We start from the raw sequence: 19406 nt of genomic DNA, 5'->3' as shown, positions 1-19406 counted from the left end.
CTTATCATGGGTTCACCAAGTCGATGAGCCGACCTGACGAGTCAGTACCGAGTCACTCTGGAAGGAAGTATGTTAGCTCGAATTCCCAAAGAGTCAAGTTGAGTCAGCTGAGTTTCAAGTAAGAGTTACCAAGTTCTACAACTCGATGTATTCAACGGTAAAGGTGACCATATAAACAAGATGCAAAAAGTCTGAGTTAATGGACCCATGGACCCAGATGAGATTAAACACTATCAGTTTGTTTAAATCACAAAGACAGCTGAAACTACCACAATCAACCGTTTTATAGGGATTGACTGAGTGAATAGATAAATACTAGTATTAAGTTGTAAAAAATGTTAAGAAAGCTTAATAGCACTTAATTTAGTAAAGGTGAGAGGTCAAAGTAGCATCATACAAGGTACACTTGATATACATGAATTTGAAGAAGTTCAATTAGATGAGGATTTTCCTTTTTTTTTTTTCCTTTTTTTGTATATAAATGATGAAATGGACTCGTGTGCACGAGGGAGCACACCAAGACTTACATATATTGATGAACGGGTGCATGACAGACTTTCCATGTGACATGACCCGCAACGAGCCTAACACTAGATATACACAGGCCTTCTGTATACATGTTTGTTGGGTGGTCCGGACGGTTTGCATCAGCGGTCCGAAGGTGGAGTTGATAGGTACTGGCGCCACTCATCAGGCATCCCTCTTCTCATCTTGAGCATCCGTAGTGCTGCTGTTGTCAGGGGTATTGCCAGTATGTCGAAGTCTTTTGGGGCCTGTGGTATCAAGGGTAATCATATATAGTTCAAAAACCTGAAAACTCGACTCGATTCGATGTCCAGCAGGGTCCGATTGACCCAGAGACTCTACTTCAATCATCTTGATGTTTAATGATTAGACTAAGAAATGTTTAGAATAACAGATGTTTATGATAGTATGATTATAAAATACTATCAAAAGCAATGCATGGCAAGGTGGTAATTGCGTGTCCAGCTAAGCTGTGAGGTCAGGTCTTCGAATCCTTTCTCCCGCTTTGATTTTTTTTTTTTTTTTTTTTTGGGTGTTTGTTTAAATAACATTTAACTCAACGAGTGACTTGGTTTGGATCTTGCCGAGTCCGGTCGAGTCAACCAAGTTGACAAGATGATTCAGTGAGTCTTGGTGAGTCAGAAGCTCATCTCCATCATCAGCAAGTTTCTTAGCGACTCGACCAGAAATCCCGTCAAGTTGACTCAGCCAAGTTTCAAGTCGAATCACCCAGTTTTAGCACATGGGAGCAAGCAGCTCATTTCCAGTACATGAAGATTATCTTACACAAGGATCTCTCCCATAAGCACACATGCACACACCTTTACATGTGACCATACACGCCAACCTGGTATGTGTGTCGGATTCATCAGGCGTGCCCCACCATGTTGATGACCTGGCCCAAAAAAACTAGGGCAATCAACTCATCAGGCGGTGCACTATGCATGTAGAAAACAATGGACTGTTTAAGATAAGTTGCATGTGTCCACATTCAATGTATGCATGCAGCCCACCTGGTGATTCAACTGACCTGATTTAAGGTCCAGGTCGTCTACACAGTGGACCCACCTGATGAACTGCCCGAATATCCCACATGGATACAAATCACGTGCAGCCAATGTCGTTCTCGTATCGCATATTGTAATAGGGGTTGAATCATGTATTGAATCACAAATCATACCGTCAATCGTAAGATTTTTTTCAGATTTCTTAAAAAGAAATGAGAACATATGAAAAAATACAAATAAATCAGGAAAAAAAAAACTCATCAGCAATCCATTGCCCGTCAATATGCCATAAAAAATAATCGCATATCATGATTCATGATGTTATCATTTGAGAACATGCACACATTATACTTATCATGTGTAGAATGGTAAAAAGGGTAAAAAAAAATAATGATAATAATAATAAAATAAAGAAAAAGAAAAAAAAAATGGGTAAATTGAAAGAAGCTAAAAATGAATAAGCATAGGAAGGAGCCTTTTTCATGCTTTAAAAGCAGAGGGATAAAAAGAAAGAAGAAAAAAATTGAATAAAAAATAAAAAAATTTCTTTTTAATGTAATTTTGGGTCCATTTACAAAATTCTACAATTATCATACGATTCTGCACAATTTGTACGATAATTGTACAATTATTTAATATTTGCAATTTGGGTGTACAATTTGAATCATATGCCCATACGATATGATATAAAATTCAAATCGTGAATATGATATGAATTGTATGATTTGGACAACACTGCGAGCAGCAGATGTGGAGAGCACCATGGGGGCATTCAGTAATTCTTATATAAGAAAAGCAATGGTGTAGATGGATAGGTGGCTGACCTTTGGGACTTTAATCAGCTTCATGTTTGCTTCCTCCAGAATCTTCTGCCCTTTTCTTGAATTGCATTTTGCACAAGCTGTAACCTGAAACAAAATGTAAATGTTAAGAACAAAGGGATGCCTTAAACAAGCAATCAGGAAGAAAATCATGTAGGGGGCGTTTGGATTGTAAGTTGCATAAGATGAGCTACTTATTCCACAAGTACATGAACATAGATAGTTATGTAACTATTTTAATATAGGAGAGTGGCACAGAGCATGCACGCACAGACATAGATAGTTATGTAACTATTTTAATATGGGAGAGCGAGGATAGCGGTGTTTCATGTTTACTTTGCTGGTCCTATAATATGGTGAAGTTATGGCCCTTGATAGAGTGGAACGGCATAAGAGGACTCATGGAGCCGACCCCAATTTTTCGGGGTAAGGCTTAGATGATGATGACAATATTGGTTGTATGGACCTTTTGGAATAAACACGAGAGTAAACCTTCCATTCTCCATATCTTTTCAAGGTCTAATTCTTACCAATTGTCCACGTGGGGCTGATCAAACCACTTATCAGTTATCAGTGAATTGTTGTCATTTAAGGAGAACTTCAATCTAAAGTCTTGATCTGCTTAACACATTACATGCATTAGATTGATACTGAAACTAAGATTCCTTGTGATATTCGGTTATTAGATTCAGATGTCAATGATGATAAACAACCGATACTCAGTATATCAATGAGAAAACAGAATGCGAAAAGAAGACTGCTACAAGAAACTATAACGCATACCAGATTTTCCCAATTCCATTCACCACCTCGTGAAACCGGCAAAACATGATCAATGGTCAAGTTGTCACGAGAAGAACAGTATCTGTTGACAAAAGGGATGGCGTGCAAAATTAATATCAATGTTTTAGGAAGTAAACAAACAAATCATAAACCATCAAAAAACTGATAGGTAAACATGCATTCATAATCAAAATGCAATAGGACAATACTAGCCATTTCTCATTCCTTTATTGAACATGAATTACATGCAATGCGCCGAGAAATCTGGTAGAATCACAAACTAGAAACTAAACAGAATCCAAAAGCAATGAGAGGTTGATACGGTGGAGCATGTATTGGGAGAGCTTTGCTAAGCCCACACATGTGCCACGTGGCACAATCTGTCCAAGATCCAATCCATTCATCGGGAAGGCACCACTATACTGATGCCCTAGCCCCAAGAATCAGGCTGACCACTGATCAGATTGCCCCCCAAAAAAAAAAAAAGGTGCAGCTCTGACAAATTTGGCTGAAGTTTTGTAGGCCATCCACCTCTTTCCAATATTAGGGCCCACATGCTAAGTGGACCAGATTTTATTTATGGGAAAAGATGCATAAGGTCAGACCAACTTGATGGGTGGATTGGAACTCACACCTAGTTGGCAAGGAGGCACATGTGTCACATGTACATGAGCTTTATTTCACACACGTGCGCTTAGCAAAGCTCGGATTGGGATGAGTAGGCATCTTCAAGGTCATTATTTACACACAAATAGCACTTCTTCAGCTTGAAGTATGCGTGTGGATGGCATAGAGCAGCAAACAAAAGGATTTGCTGAGGGGTTGGACTAAGCTTCTAAACAATGCACCCTGCTCGACATCATTGAATGAAGAAGACTTCCTCAATGCCATTAGGTAGCTTAAGGAAATGACTCCTTGTGATTTATAATCTAGATGCTGGGAAACACTGCATATTGTCTCCAGATTTCACTTCTTACCAACATGCAACCTCATAGATGGATAAGCTTGCAGACTTAAGAGTTGAGATCCCTTTGTTTTATCTGAGATGATGAAATTTGTTAAAATGGCAAGGAAATATCAGCTTTTTAAATAGAAAATGGTGTGTAGCATAGTGTTCACCACTCTAAAGCGTGAGGCATAAGCTACATAGTGCCAAGCATAAGCTACATGTTACTTCTAGATTTTTAATCAAGGTTGCACTTGGTTGCACCAATTTCATGATATTTTGCACTACATTAGATCGATAAATAATGAAATTTTGTTAAATTTCATGATATTTGGTGCAACCTAAAGTAATAAGAAAGAGCAATGATTAAGTGCAGAGGTAAAGAAAGAGCAACAAAACTGATTCAATATTGTTACTTATATTATTTTACTAAAAGCATTGAAAAGTTAACTAATTTTTATTGAAAATAGAAAAATGTAACAAATCATTGAAAACATTAATTGATTTTAATGTTGTAGTGAAAAATTAGCATAATATGAGCTACATAGCATGTATTGTAGTCTATGTAGCATGTGGCATATGCAAATTATCATGTAGAATGTAGTGTATGCAAATTATCATGCCGCTTACGCTACAGACAACTTAAGCTACTTTCATAAGCTACGTAGCATTAAGGCTAAGCTATGGTATAAAACATTCTACGAGACATAGCATAAGCTACATGCTACATAGCGTAGCTATTTAAAACATTAGGAAACATACATCAAGGATGACGGAATGAGCTCCCTACACACAAAGAAGATCCAAACACACCACCTTTAGCCAAGATGTCGGCCAATTCATAGTTTAAAAACCAGGACCTGGCCTGGGACTCGATCAGTCACCGGCTCGAGTTGACCAAGCGAGTCCCAAGTCGACTAGGTGAGTCATTTTTAATTATTTCATATATTTTTTAGGTGGTTAGAATCGCATCTTCCTCCTCTCTCTTGTTTTCCTTCTTCTCAATCCTCCTCTCAAATTCATACTTTCTTCATCTAAAAAAAAAAAAAAAAAGATATACTAACTCAGCTGACTTGTTGGAATGGTATGGTTCAAATGAGTCCTGAGTTGAGCCCTTGGGAGTGGGACCCAGCACATGAACAATTCAGATCACCCAAAAAGATGGGCACAAGATGTTTTATTTAGCCAAGCAAATGTTTTTAAAAAATCACCACAGTAGTTGTGCTTCAGAGTACTCACTGACAAGTGAAGACGTCCCGAAAAAATATGTTTTTACGACTAAGGTGGTGTTTAATTCTTCTTCTCTTGACAACCTGCAATAAATGCGGAATCTGGAAATAGGAGAGTACTTAGTAAGTTGAAATGGATTGATGCAATTGATTGAGAATAGAAGCAGGAAAAGTAGAAGTGGAAATCAACCAGAAATCCACAAATACACCATGAGGATGACAAGTTCTATAATATGGGGTTGATTGCATACCCTCAAGACAGCAGGTATGTAGAAGGATCCACAAGGAGAAGATACAGTCTGATCATAATATTCTAGAACGTCAGCCTGGATCAAAAGAAGATCAAGGTATCAAAAACCACCAAAATTGTTCTTCAGTTTTTGTTTTTTTTTTTTTTTTCCTGTTGTTGAGGGAGCCAAAAAGATATATATTAAAGTTTCAAGATGCACTGCAAATGGATAAAAATAATGATCAAAGAGGAAACATACAATGCTTGATCAAGCATTTGTTCCCCCCCAATAATGAACATGGACCACCTTTTGGTGATCCACACTAGTCATATGATGGGCCATTGTGGATGAGATAGAACCCAAGAATCTCCCAATTGGATCATGCTAACTGTTTGATTTTTTTTTCTCCCCTGTTATGTGCAGATCATTCTCTGTAATTGTCCATTTCCAAGTCACCAGTAAGAAGGTTAGGATCATGTGGAGGAGAATTGGTGCATGGCACATCCAATGATAGGGCCCACCAGACGAAAAGTTTAGGTAACCCGAAGGTGTAACTAACCTGTACCATTGCTGGGTGGAACAAAAAATAACATTTCTTTCAATCAAGCATCATACAGTATGCCTCATGATAAGACGAGCAAATATGTCACTTTCGAACATTTCTTTACTAAGGCGAACTTCTTAGAGAAAACAAGTCACTGCCAAACATAATAGACAGAGGTGGTAGGCTTTTGTAAACATTAGTACATACACTAAAAAATTGAGCAATGGGCACAAACTGTTAAGGGATAAGTTATTCCATTATGGCATTCTTGTAAATATACTGCAGTGGCATTTTCGTAATATATAGAATCCCCCTCCCTCCATCCATCCACCCACCTTATCTCCTCACACCCTACACTACCCCTCTTTTGATCACTACCAAAAAACTTGAAGTGGAGAAAAGAGGGGGGGAGTGGTGCCTGCTCTAGTACCATATAAAATAATAGAGTCACGTATTTTCTTAATGAAAAGGATAAAAAAAATATGTGACATTGAAGCAATGGGCAGTAGCAAATGAGATTGCAACAAGAAGTGGTGGCTATGTGCTGGACGGTGGCTAGAGGCAAACATCAACAGGAGAGGGAAGACAAGGTGGCCAAAGACTAGAGCCAGAAACAAGGTGTCCCCATGACCAAGGCAAGGAGAGGAGTGGGGAAGAAGAGAAGAAGATAGCATATTGAAATTGATGAGGAGGAAGATAGGAAAGGAGAGCAGAATAGTATCAGATAGTCTGCTCTGATACCATGTAAAATAACAGAGAGAGGCTTGTATTTCTTGATGAAAAGAATGAATACAATTTCTCCTATTTATAAACCTCTAAGGCAATATCTCAGAAGATTCTAGAAGACCTAAGAGAATTCTAGAGATTTTTGAAGACTATATATTTTTAAGAATGCCACTACAGTACATTTACAATAACAGGGTGGTGGGATAACTTATCCCTTAACACAAACAACTAGAGCATTGATCTAACCTTCTCCATAAATTCCAAACAAATAGCACGCCTCCAGCAGACGACATTAACAGGCCTAGCACAGCATGTCACAATCAGAAAATTACACAAAACTAACTGTACATAACTCTTGCATGAAAAGGATGTCAATGACTTGGAATGGCCCACCTACTTTTGAAATGGCCCATGCCTGTGACGGGCTTTAATTGGCAAGTCCATGTCTAACCCCTCAACATTTATTAAAGGCAGCCCAGGCCCCGCCCAGCCCATTGTTTTGCAACCTTTGCTGCTAAGAGGCCGTTTGGCAGCATGGATTTAGATTCTAACTTAAGAATCCAAATCCTAGATTTGGCATTTGTTCAGTTGCTTGATTTTGAATCGTATGGAATCTGGAAATTGTGTTTGGCAGCCTGAGAGAGCAATTATGATGGTTGGAGAAGATTGAAAATCCAATATTTTGCATTCCAACCTTTTTGCTTGGATTTTAGGGATTGTTTGGATGCCTGTAAGTTCTGTAAGTGGGAAGTGACTTACAGGTGGTGTTTGGGGGAGGAAATTCATCTGTAAATCACTTACAAGGAAAAACTACCAGGAAATTTCAAGGGGCTAGGGGTGAGAAGTGACTTCGCGCTGAAATTCACATTCAAGTGAGAGTCACTTACAACTTAAAAGCTAGTAAGCATCTAAACAATTGAATGCCTATAAGTTCTGCCAGTAGGAAGTAACTTATAGGTAAGTCACTTGCAAGTGGTGTTTGGGGGAGAAAATTCACCTGTAATAAGTCACTTACAGGCAAAAGTGCCAGAAGACTTCATGGGGCCAGGGTGAGAAATCACTTCCTTGTAAGTGATATACAGCTGAAAATCACTTTCAGGTGAAAATCACATCTTAAAAACTTACAGGCATGCAAATGAACCCTTCAAAGGGGCCCTTTCAAGGATGTCCAATCGAAGTTGGATTTGAAATCCAGGATTTAGGGTTGCGCCAAACATGATTTGGATTGCAAATCCTGGATTCCAATTCCTAACTCCCCTGTATCCAGCTGGGGTTGTTTGGATGCCTGTAAATGGGGCTAACTGTAAATGATTTATAGGAAAATGGTTTGCAGTCTATGTCTAGATGCTGAAAAATGCCTATAAATCATTTATAGCCTTCAGCCCCGTTTGATTTCCTAGCAAAAAGCGGTGATTTCATTTACAGGCTCTCCATTTACAGCCTAACGGCTATATTTTCAAAGATTGGCTCTCCATTTAAGGACAAAAGCAATTTACAGGCTATCCAAACACAGACAATCATTTACCTGTAAATCATTTACAGCTTACAGCCAAACAGGACAGGCTGTAAATCATTTACCACTTAAACCATTTACAGGCATCCAAACGACCTTTAATAGTAAATATGATTTCTTACTAAAAGAGAATATATATATATATATATATATATATATATATATATATATATATATATATATATATATATATTCAAGCCTATGCTACATTTACAATGTGGTCCACAAGTTGGACCATTTGGATTCTTGCATATATATGACAGCTACATCATATTAAATTGTAACATAAACATTGTAATCTGGCCTACTTCTAAAAAATTAGTAAGAGGAGAGATTTTTCTGGAAATTTCTAATTCTAACATATAAAGAACAGATTATTTGGAAATGCAGAAAGAATTCAGTTTTGGAAGGATGCTTGGTGTGGCAGTTATCACACCAAGCATCACGTGGGCCCGACACCTATTTTCTTTTCTTTAAAAATAATATAAAAATAAATAAATAAATAAATAAATAAAAGAAAGAAAGAAAACATTAGGAGCCCAAAAAAATGATAGAACAGCCCATCTCACAAACCTGTAAGAGATATCCAACACCAAACCTCTGAAACAAGCTAGCTCATCTCTCTCGAAATCACCTTCATCATCGCCACCATCTTCATCAAAGCCGTCCAAACCTTCATCAGCACCGTTAGAACTGCTGGCCATCCTCTTGTTCCCCACAGAGAACACCTTCCCAGACCCGGATAGTCTGATGAGCTTCTTGCTACTGTTGTGGATTTGAACTGGGTTTTTCTCAATGAATCTGGACCGTCCAACCCTGCACTGAAATGGGTCGTTGGATTCAAAGGCGAAGGGGAGCCTGTCGACATTGAAGAGCAGTTTGAGGCCCCCTTGAGCTGTGATCTTCGCCATCGAATCTTTTTTCCTTCGCTCGGAGAAAGAACAATGTGGTGTGGCGGCGGTGGTTTGTTTCTCTCTTTTCAGGAATTATAGTGCCCTGACGCTTCAGGACGTGAATGCTGTCCTCACGCACCTGTTTCTTGGGTGTATGGCACGTGGTTTGCTGATCCAGACCGTTCATCAGATGAGTCTTGACATGGATTGGAGACTACCAGAAATCACCTCATATTAAACATCCTTAACTCATCAATTAGCAGATTAAAAACTGACGGTTGATAGAGAATTACAGTGATGGTAATCATCTGATCTAAAACCTTTTTGTGTGCATAGCACAGGTTCCATAAGATCAACGGTCTGGATTGACTAATGATGTGCTCCAATAGTGCGGATTGGCTGCATCAAGACTCTATTATCCTTCCCTTCACTGAAACACTCAGTTACTCGGGCAGAGCGTGATGGTTGATACGCGGGCACTCAAAAAAAATGGAAATCTCGCGCCCACGTGGGACCCAGCATTTGAAAGCTCAGGATTTTTATTGGATGATCCCTCTTGGACGGTCCATGGTGGGACCCAATAGCCCAAACAAGCATTATCAATGAATTGCGGGCCCACGTTCTGAAAACCAGAGTATTAGGAACAAGATCCAGTGTGCGTTTACCAGCATTTGTTAGTTGTTCATCGACGCATCCGTCTTACAACTTGCATAAATGCATGTCAATCCAATCCGTCAAAACCGTGGATCCCATTGCAGATGGTGCATTACGAAGAAGACTCTCTGATCGAAGCAACCAGAACCGTCCAATTATTGACCATCCAACCGTCCAAAGTCAACAGTCTGATTAGATGGATGGTTAAGATGGTAGATGATAGTAACTTTAGGGATTTACTGCATCCACGATGAGGGTATTTGCATGCCACGTGTACGGTGAACAAGTCACTACCATTTAAGGAAATTGGTGTACGCTGTACCTCAGCCGGTTTTGAAATTTCAAGCGGATACTCCACAACCACAAGTCTGATGACGCTAGATCTCCGTGTTAGTTCCACACACATTTAACGAATGGTGGTGTTTCTTAAAACGTACACATAGCATAGTAGTACGGAATCCAGACCATCCAAACTTCTGAACTGAATAATATGAACCATGTATTTTTTTTCCTTCAAAATTTGACGAGTGAATATTCTCCTTCGAATCGTACATTTGATATCCATGGATTGTATGGTTAGGATCGTATTGATCAGTGAAAATTTAGATATATGCTCTATCCACAATGGTATCGACAATTCGACGGTGTGGATAGCTGTATATCAGTGCACATGTGAGGATGACGAATCACCACCGTTGTTTCTTAAATGATACAGAACTAACTAAGCGTTGTTCCATTTAATATCTCCTTCTCTTGCTTGTACCGTACGGACCATTTGGGGACGCAAGGATTCGTGAAAAAGCTGACGTTGCTCAAAATCGCAACACGTGTAAACGTCAAGCTTCTTGTAAAAGGGCAAAAGCGTAATTTTCCTCAGGACTAGACCCCGACCGGCTCGGCCGGCTTGACCGGTTTAACGATTATGGGCCCCGTTGCTAATATCATGCAGGATTGGGCGCACCAAATTAAAAGCCTAATGGCAAGGGCCCGTTTGGCAACTCATATCTGCTAAATATCAAAGTTTTATTATCCTTCCTCAAGCTTTATGAACTGGACAATCTCTCATAAGGATTAAAATCCTCTCCAACACCAATTTTATGCCGCACATTAAAGACTCTAGCTTCAGGTAGAAGAATCTCAGGGAGATGGAAAGTATGTATATATATATATATATATATATATATATATATATATATATATATATATACACACACACACACACACAAAAAGAAAATGTATGTGTTTACTTGTAAGAAAATATGTCTCTCTTCTTATTCTTCGTATGATAAATGTCATTTTTTTAAGGTGTGATGTCCATAAAAGGCCGAACACGTTATTAATAAATAAATATAAAAAAAAAAAAAAAAAGAATTAGGTGAAAATCCATTAGAAAAGATTCTTGTATATACTAAGTAATTTGTTTTTATTTTTCTTGTTTTAATAATAATAATAATAATAATGAAGCTTTATGTTACTCTCTCGATGGTATAGGCATCCTATCAAACTACGTGGATCTTAATCTTTTTTATTATTCTTGTCTTTTCTTTTGTAGTTTTGCTTTGTATTGCTTCCACCTATATTGTATGGGTGTTTCTCCAAAAAAAAATATTTGAAAGGTTTTATTAACATCTTACTTTTATTATAGGTACTTAGCCAACATTATCAGGCCTCTTGAATGCCACATGAAATGTCTAATCAACAATCAAGATAGCTCATTTAACAATAACATTGGAAGCAAGCCACCATGCAAGAATCATATTGATTAGATAATTTAATTTTTTTAAAATAAAGTCAATTTATTATAACTGTCCATTCTCTATAAGTTATAGATCACATTATTAGAATAATTAAGTAAAAGTATCACTTTGGAATCATGAATATACAAAGTGGGATCCATCTAGTAGACGTTTGAAAATGTGGTGGGGCCTATATATGTTGTTTCTTTTCTTAATTTTGACTATCTATATTTCATGCTATTGACCTATGCTTATGATTAAATTTGATCTTTGAATCAGGCTTCTTTTAGATGCATGATCAATGAATGAACAGTTCATATTCATAGTATCCCCAAAGTTGAGACAGTGGGAAATCCCATATTTAAGAAGGTATCAAAATCCCACTCCCAACCTTTCCAGTTTGTTCCACCACTACAAGAAATACCACTTTTAGCGACGAAAATTTTCGTCGCTAAAAGTCAGATTTTCGTAGCTAAAACAATTTAGCGACGAAAATTTTCGTCACCAACTTCGTCGCTAAAAGACCGACGTGCATGCAATTTAACGGCGAAAAAATGAAATAGTCGCTAAAGAAAGACTTTTAGCGACGAAAATTTTCGTCGCTAAAAATATCTGTACGAGACTTTTAGCAGCGAAAATTTTCGCTGCTAAAAATTCGTTACTTTTAGCGACGAAACTTTTCGTCGCCAAAAAAACTATATAACACTTTTAGCAGCGAAAATTTTCGCTGTTAAAAGTATTATTAAGTTTTTGGGGACAAGTATTTTCGTTGCAAAAAAAAAAAAAAATTTCGCTGCTAAAATTTATTGCTTTTAGCGACGCAACTATCCGTCGCAAAAAAAAAACTGCACAAGACTTTTTAGCAGCGAAATCTTTCGCTGCCAAAAGTTTCTGTTTTTAGCGACGAACATTTTCGTCGCAAAAAAAACTATCCAAGCCTTTTAGCAGCGAAAATTTTCGCTGCTAAAATACTGTACAAGACTTTTAGCAACAAAAATTTTCGCTGCTAAAAGTATTTCTATTTTAACGATGAATGTTTTCGTCGCAAAGAAAAACTATACAAAACTTTTAGCAGCGAAAATTTTCGCTGCTAACAATTCGTTCCTTTCTAGCGAAGAATATTTTCGTTGCAAAAAAAACTGTACAAGACTTTTAGCAGCGAAAATTTTCGCTGCTAAAAATTCGTTCCTTTCTAGCGACGATAATTTTCGTTGCAAAAAAAACTGTACAAGACTTTTAGCAGCGAAAATTTTCGCTACTAAAAATTTGTTCATTTTTAGCGACGATGATTTTCGTTGCAAAAAAAACCGGTACAAAACTTTTAGCAGTGAAAATTGTTGCTGCTAAAAGTATTTCCGTTTTTTACGATGAATATTTTCATCGCTAAAAAACTTTACAAGCCTTTTTAGCAGCAAATATTTTCGCTGCTAAAAATTACAATACTTGTAGCTACGAAATTTTTCGTTGCTAAAAGTCTTTTTTTTTTAATATACCTCTTAAAATTGCACTCAAAATTCCTGATATACACCTGTTAACAATATATTTCATCATATTCATCCTGATATACACCTGTTAACAATATATTTCATCATATTCATCCTGATATACACCTATTATATATATATATATATATATATATATATATATATATATTTCATCATATTCACATTCACATCCATCTAATTAAATTAATTCAAACCCAAACATAAACTACATTCATCCAAACACAAACAATCTAATCCACACCACATTCATTCAAAACTTAACATAATAAACAAATATATAAAAAAATCACACAGATAAAGGCGGAGGCGCTGGGGCATCAGTGGATAAGCGTGCAGCGATAACCTGAAACATCTCCATCATCCGTCGCTCATGCTCCACCCGCATCTCCTCCATCCTCCTCTCTTGCTCCTCCCTCTGCCTCGCTAGCTGATCGTCCATCCTCCTCTCCTGCTCCTCCCTCTGCCTCGCCAGCTCCTCCTCCATCCTCCTCTCCTGCTCCTCCCTCTGCCTCGTCTGCTCCTCCCTCTGTCTGTCCAGCTGATCTTTGATGTCATCGACGACGACCCGTAGCTGCTGAACCTCTCTCTCTGCAGTATCAGCTCGGCGTACGGCGCTGTCGCCAACGACGATGGATCGGCTGGAGGCAGCTCTAGCGGGTGCCATGAGCTTGGCACCATGGCCAAACCCACGCACATATCCAGAACGGATGCCAAGCACCTGACTCAGGATCTCTGGCTCACTCCGCTGAGTACCATCGGGAGTGGGCTGACTGCGTAAGGTGTTCATCTCCTCCTGTAATGAAAACATATGAATTTTCATAATAAATGACATTATTATAATTTAATGCAAATAAATTTTACAATGTAAGGATCTTTACCCAAATCTCGCTGGCTCTAGGATGTACCCAAGATCCTGTCGACTGCCGACAGTGAGTCCCTTTGTAGAAGTCTACTGGTCCGGGCTCCTGGCCAGTGACGGAATCTCGCTGCGCAATCGAAAAGACAATAGACTTAATATAAATGCATGGAAAGAATATATAAACATAATAATTACCAGTACTTTCTTACCATGTCGTGACGAAGTCGTACAAATGACTTTGAACCAGCTACGTGGTTCACTTCTAACTTTCCTCTATTGTCAGAATTTATTTTGCTCCTCTTCTGAACACGTTATTCATAATACATTGTTATTAATTGCGAATTTAATTATTACGTTAAGATATCATAAATATGTAAATATTACCTGAAAAGAATCAGACGAAAACCTATCGCAGAGTATCCGCCAGTCCTCATCGGTTACGTGCAGCGGTGCGGACTGTACGGCCTCCTCGTGGCTCATACACCGCTTATATTGTCGGTGTAACTTACTGTGGTAATCCTTGAATCGCTCCTTCATCATGTCATCGACGGCATGAGAGATGTGCGGAACACTCAAATCCAAGTCAAATTTATCCTGCAGTTTTGTAAATAATAGATTAAGATAATAAACTTATTAAGAAAATAACTTAACTATAAATAAACTTTTATAAAATAAATTTTAATTTAATAAAATTTACCTGAAGGCGCTAACGGATGAGCTGCCGCACATCATCTGTCACGTCCCCCCAACGAGGAATGGTGGGGGGGATCAGAGATCGGCATAAGACACCGACCTCCGACGTAAACAACATAGCATTGTTCCCAACAGGTCTAATGCAGTCCTGTGAGAACTCTACCGTCACCCTACCCTCACGCGTAAGTTGCTCTAAAAGCAACCCACGCGTGGGTCCACGTCCTCGTCGGCTGGTCGACGACGCTGTTGCAAAAGAAATATGTAAGTTTAAACATAAACAGAAATCATTAAAAGAAATATACGCCTAGACTTACATGCAGTGCCCGGTGTATGCGCGACTGAGGGATCAGACGCCTGCGATGCAACATGTGACGGCGATGCTGGCTCCGTCGCATCACGGGTAGAAGGGGTAGATCCAGTGCGCGAACGACGTACTCTCCCACCTGGTGCCATCACTGAATATGTGCGAGCTACGAACTTATAAATTTAAACAATGTCAATACAAGTGGAATATACTAAAATATTGTACAAGTAGTGTTGACGGTACAATGCATGTGTTTATGCTTAGAGAGATGATTAAAATATGATTAGACCATTACACTATAATGCAAGCAGAATATAATAAAACTGTAAACTTTAATTTATAATCATTGAAAATTCCATTATACATTGTCATTCTATATTAAATACACATATTTCGAAGTACTCCCTGCGTAAGCTATCGTATACTTCAGAAGCATATGTCATTTCGTGCGAAGCACTCGACATATTTACAGCCAACATGCCAGTCACAATAGGAGATATCTGGTCTCTTGGGACTCCATTCAGATGTGCAAGTGACAGAGTCGCATCTTCCATATCTCGTTTCCCGCGGTTATATATCTCCATCAGCCCTGGAATTTCTTTGAGATAGCATAATCTTTCATCTAAGTCATCCTCGATATATTCCACTCTACACTCATCGACCAGACCGGGTATCTCTATAGCCCTACCAGATGAAGATAGGACCGAAACATCCATCTGCAACAGCTGATGAAGTATGTTGCGTGATTCTGCTACGCTCCGGTTTAAGGAGGACATGATCAGAAATTGACTCAACTGCAAATGTGGATTATAAACAAGTCAATAAAAAGAATTAATCATGACTTGTAATTTTCACGTATATATGGAATACATAAATTATTCGAATTGAAAAATGACATGTAAATCATGTGTACATTTAATAATCGTCGTCTGTATCACTATCGCTTAGAGCTATTTCTTCATCATCACTATCACTGATCAGTATTTCATCCTCATTGTCCATAACGTCGTCATCAATGAAACCGCTATCATCTGTAACAATATCACATATTATTGAGGCATCAACACGATCAGGTGGCACATCATCTCTATCTAATTGCACCACATCAATATCAACACTTGAATCAGTCCCTGTATCCCTAGATGGCATGTCTTCTTGATGTGCTTCTTCAACCATAAACGTGTCATTTCTCCTGTCCTTACTATCTTCAACTTCTGGTATGGGAATGTCAAATACGTTCCTGAGCTTTTTTTCTACACCACGTGCCAAGAGCCGCCTAACTTGGTATCAGCGAGATAAAATACTTGTTCGGCTTGGCTGGCGAGGACAAATGGGTCGTCCTTAAACCACTTCCGAGATAAATTTACGCTCGTAAAGTAGTTGTCAGTCTGTATTCCCAACTTCTTATTTCCAATGTCCCACCAATCACATCTAAATAAGTACACCTGCTTTCTCATACAATAACTCAGCTCGATAATATCTGTTAAAATGCCATAAAACTCAATTTCATCCTCCTCATTTATTCCCTTCACAACCACCCCACTATTTTGTGTGGTCCTATACTTCTCACGTTCTTTGGTGTGGAATCGAATCCCATTTACAATACAACCTGTATATCTAGATACACGTCTAGCAAGGCAACATGCCAGTGAGTATAACGCATCAGACGCATCCGCAGAGTTGCTTGTGCGCAACATCTTCATCTATTATCATGTACAGAATATAATTGTTTAGGGATTTTCATAGGTTGAAATAATGTGCAATACAACAAAAATGCTAAGTGTGGTGAGATACAATGTGAAATCTTACACGGTTGGCGAACCATTCTGGAAAATGATCTTGATGCATTCGATCATAATTTATGAAAAATTTGGACTTCATCTGGTCTATGTGTTCGCTACACATAAATGGCACGTCATCAGCAAGAAACATTAAGATCATCGCATGTAGAGAAAATAATAATCGAGGGAAGACTTACTCCAAGTACGACTCTATTTCTTCACAATTATGCAACACATATCACCGCGCCTTTGCTAGATCCCAAAGGTCCATATCCTGAAACGTCGGGGATCCTAAAGGATGAACGTTATGTGCAAATACATATATGGGTCCTTGTTCATGCTCCTGCCCTTCATCGGCATTCCGATCTTCTCGGTTGAATCTAGTCTCTATGCCACGAAGATACATGGAGCAAAATGTAAGGCACTTATTATCAATGTACGCTTCAGCTATCGACCCCTCCGGTCGTGCCTTATTCCTCACAAATTGTTTCAGTGTGTGAAGGTATATATACACAAAACCACTATGTTATACGTATGAAAACATGGATATGTAGTTTATTGAATGAATAAAAATTTTAACATATTGGTACCACCTTTCAATTGGATACATCCAACGATATTGTACTGAGCCTGCAAGCTTCGCTTCGTGCGGTAAGTGAATCCCTAGGTGTACCATAACATCGAAAAATGTAGGTAGAAATATTCTTTCAAGTTTGCAAAGGATTACAACAATGTCCTTCTCCAGTCGTTTAATAACATTTACATTCAACGATCTCGAACACAAATCCTTAAAGAATATTCCCAACTCAATCAGTACCGCACTGATATCCTTGCTCAAGAATCCACGAATCGCAACCGGCAGTAGGCGTTGCAGAAGGACGTGATAATCATAACTTTTCATTCCTGTTACCTTACAGTCCGCAACGTTTACGCGCCGAGATATGTTTGACGCATACCCATCAGGAAACTTCACCGATCTCAACCATTCACATAAACGCTTTCTCTCTAGTTTTGTCAACGTGTAGCAGGCTGCTGGTATAGTATATGAATTTTTATATGGTTGCAAGTGCAACTCTTTCCTTAAACCCATTTCTTGTAGATCTAATCGAGTCTTAAAACTGTCTTTTGTTTTCTTCTCTATGTTCATCAATGTTTCAAAGACATTGTCACATATATTTTTCTCAATATGCATGATATCCAAGTTGTGTCGCAATTTCAGATCACTCCAATAGGGCAACTCAAAAAAGATGCTCTTCTTTCTCCAATTATAGTCCAATACTGTACATTTCCTCTTCTTCAAGTACGATGTCTTACCAAATCTAACCTGTGAAATGTTACTCAGTTGTTGCATCACGTCTTCTCCAGATAGCTCTTTCGGAGGTGGTCTATGATCTTGTTTGCCATCAAAGATCATCGTCTTCCTACCCCAACTATGATCGCTTGGAAGGAAGCGACGATGGCCCATATAACATGTTTTCCTACCATGCTTCAATGACAATGAACAAGTCTCAATACCACATGTAGGACAAGCCAACTTGCCCTTCATGCACCACCCAGACAAATTTCCATATGCGGGAAAGTCATTTATTGTCCACAAGACCGCTGCATGCAATCGAAATGTCTGTCCCGTAAATGTATCATACGTTTGTACACCTTGACTCCACAACTCGTTTAACTCGTCTACTAACGGTCGTAAATACACATCAATGTCATTCCCAGGTGACCTGGGTCCAAGAATAAGCAATGACATCATGAAAAATGACTCCTTCATACACAACTAAGGAGGTAAATTGTAGGGCATAAGTACCACTGGCCACATACTGTACGAGCTACTCATATTACCAAATGGATTAAAACCATCACTTGCAAGGCCTAGTCGAACATTGCGAGAATCCTCTGTAAACCAATATGTTGCTTGTCAAAATTTTGACAGGCTTCAGAGTCCGTAAGGTGCCTCAGTGTACTATCATCATGAACGCGTCTCTCCTTATGCCACCTCATATCTTCAGCCGTCTTACGAGACATAAACAGTCTTTGCAATCTGGGTTTCAATGCGAAGTACCTTAACACCTTTCGCGGGATTTTCTTACCCCCGGCTCTGTCATTCTTCCACCCAGACTCTCCACATTCTTGACACTCTTCAGCCTTATCGTGCTTTTTTCAATATAATAAACAATCATTTATACATGCATGTATGAGTTTATAACCAAGGCCCAAGTCTCGCATCAATGTTTTTGCCTCGTAATGAGACTTTGGCAATGTCTCACCGTCCGGTAACACTTCTTTCAACAACTCAAGCAACATGTCATACGATTTGTTACTCCAACGATTTATTGTCTTCAAATGAAGTAACTTTGTAAGAAAATTCAACTTTGAGAAGTTTTGACACCCCGGATAAAGTGGACATGCTGCCTCCCTCAACAACCTACTAAACTTTTCTGATTCGACATCACCCATTGGAGGAATATCTTGGCTACTGCTTGTCGCTGCAAAATCAGTATCCGCAGCTGTTCCCCTGAACACATCTCTTATAATATCTTGCATTTCATCAACGTCTTCATCCTCGTCATCCGGCACAATTGGGTCAACAAGGACTTTGGAAGGCTCAACTCTATGGGTCATATCTTCACCATGATAGATCCACCAAGTGTAACCCT

At 38.7% G+C, this 19406-nt stretch overlaps 3 protein-coding genes and 1 long non-coding RNA gene across 4 annotated transcripts; all 4 read right to left on the bottom strand.

Moving 5' to 3' along the window:
• Positions 1-336: 336 nt before the first annotated feature.
• On the bottom strand, positions 337-9295 carry LOC131249264 (uncharacterized). Its single transcript, XM_058249917.1, has 7 exons — positions 8898-9295; positions 7058-7112; positions 5563-5637; positions 5322-5413; positions 3137-3218; positions 2357-2440; positions 337-773 (listed from the first exon to the last, which is right to left on the bottom strand). The coding sequence occupies exons 1-7, from the start codon at positions 9233-9235 to the stop codon at positions 648-650; spliced, it is 852 nt and encodes a 283-aa protein (XP_058105900.1). The 5' UTR covers positions 9236-9295; the 3' UTR covers positions 337-647.
• On the bottom strand, positions 5689-7051 carry LOC131249265 (uncharacterized). The gene is made up of 2 exons (XR_009172774.1): positions 6317-7051; positions 5689-6269 (listed from the first exon to the last, which is right to left on the bottom strand). It is a non-coding gene; the product is annotated as an uncharacterized LOC131249265 (long non-coding RNA).
• A 4103-nt stretch (positions 9296-13398) lies between the features above and the next one.
• On the bottom strand, positions 13399-14585 carry LOC131249786 (uncharacterized). Its single transcript, XM_058250548.1, has 4 exons — positions 14356-14585; positions 14181-14273; positions 13991-14098; positions 13399-13905 (listed from the first exon to the last, which is right to left on the bottom strand). Exons 1-4 carry the CDS (start codon positions 14509-14511, stop codon positions 13399-13401), a joined length of 864 nt encoding a protein of 287 aa, XP_058106531.1. The 5' UTR covers positions 14512-14585.
• An 88-nt stretch (positions 14586-14673) lies between these two features.
• LOC131250163 (uncharacterized) lies at positions 14674-15210 on the bottom strand. The gene is made up of 2 exons (XM_058250778.1): positions 14979-15210; positions 14674-14907 (listed from the first exon to the last, which is right to left on the bottom strand). Exons 1-2 carry the CDS (start codon positions 15115-15117, stop codon positions 14678-14680), a joined length of 369 nt encoding a protein of 122 aa, XP_058106761.1. The 5' UTR covers positions 15118-15210; the 3' UTR covers positions 14674-14677.
• Between the last annotated feature and the right edge of the window lie 4196 nt (positions 15211-19406).

This window comes from Magnolia sinica, chromosome 6, assembly GCF_029962835.1.
Source record: "Magnolia sinica isolate HGM2019 chromosome 6, MsV1, whole genome shotgun sequence".
Lineage (NCBI taxonomy): Eukaryota > Viridiplantae > Streptophyta > Magnoliopsida > Magnoliales > Magnoliaceae > Magnolia > Magnolia sinica.
Note: the sequence above shows the minus strand (reverse complement) of the source record. Positions and strands in the feature narration are given on the sequence as shown.

What these genes read in the sequence shown, in the direction of transcription:
- LOC131249264 (XM_058249917.1), bottom strand. Translation starts at nt 9,235, where the DNA reads ATGGCGAAGATCACAGCTCAAGGGGGCCTCAAACTGCTCTTCAATGTC. An exon ending in GTTTGGAATTTATGGAGAAG is followed by an intron (nt 5,638 to 7,057) that starts GTTAGATCAATG and finishes CTTTTGATCCAG; the next exon opens with GCTGACGTTCTAGAATATTA. An exon ending in AGCTGATTAAAGTCCCAAAG is followed by an intron (nt 774 to 2,356) that starts GTCAGCCACCTA and finishes TTGATACCACAG; the next exon opens with GCCCCAAAAGACTTCGACAT.
- LOC131249786 (XM_058250548.1), bottom strand. Translation starts at nt 14,511, where the DNA reads ATGATGAAGGAGCGATTCAAGGATTACCACAGTAAGTTACACCGACAA. An exon ending in TTTCGTCTGATTCTTTTCAG is followed by an intron (nt 14,274 to 14,355) that starts GTAATATTTACA and finishes TAACGTGTTCAG; the next exon opens with AAGAGGAGCAAAATAAATTC. An exon ending in CTAGAGCCAGCGAGATTTGG is followed by an intron (nt 13,906 to 13,990) that starts GTAAAGATCCTT and finishes TTTTCATTACAG; the next exon opens with GAGGAGATGAACACCTTACG.
- LOC131250163 (XM_058250778.1), bottom strand. Translation starts at nt 15,117, where the DNA reads ATGGCACCAGGTGGGAGAGTACGTCGTTCGCGCACTGGATCTACCCCT. An exon ending in GCATACACCGGGCACTGCAT is followed by an intron (nt 14,908 to 14,978) that starts GTAAGTCTAGGC and finishes CTTTTGCAACAG; the next exon opens with CGTCGTCGACCAGCCGACGA.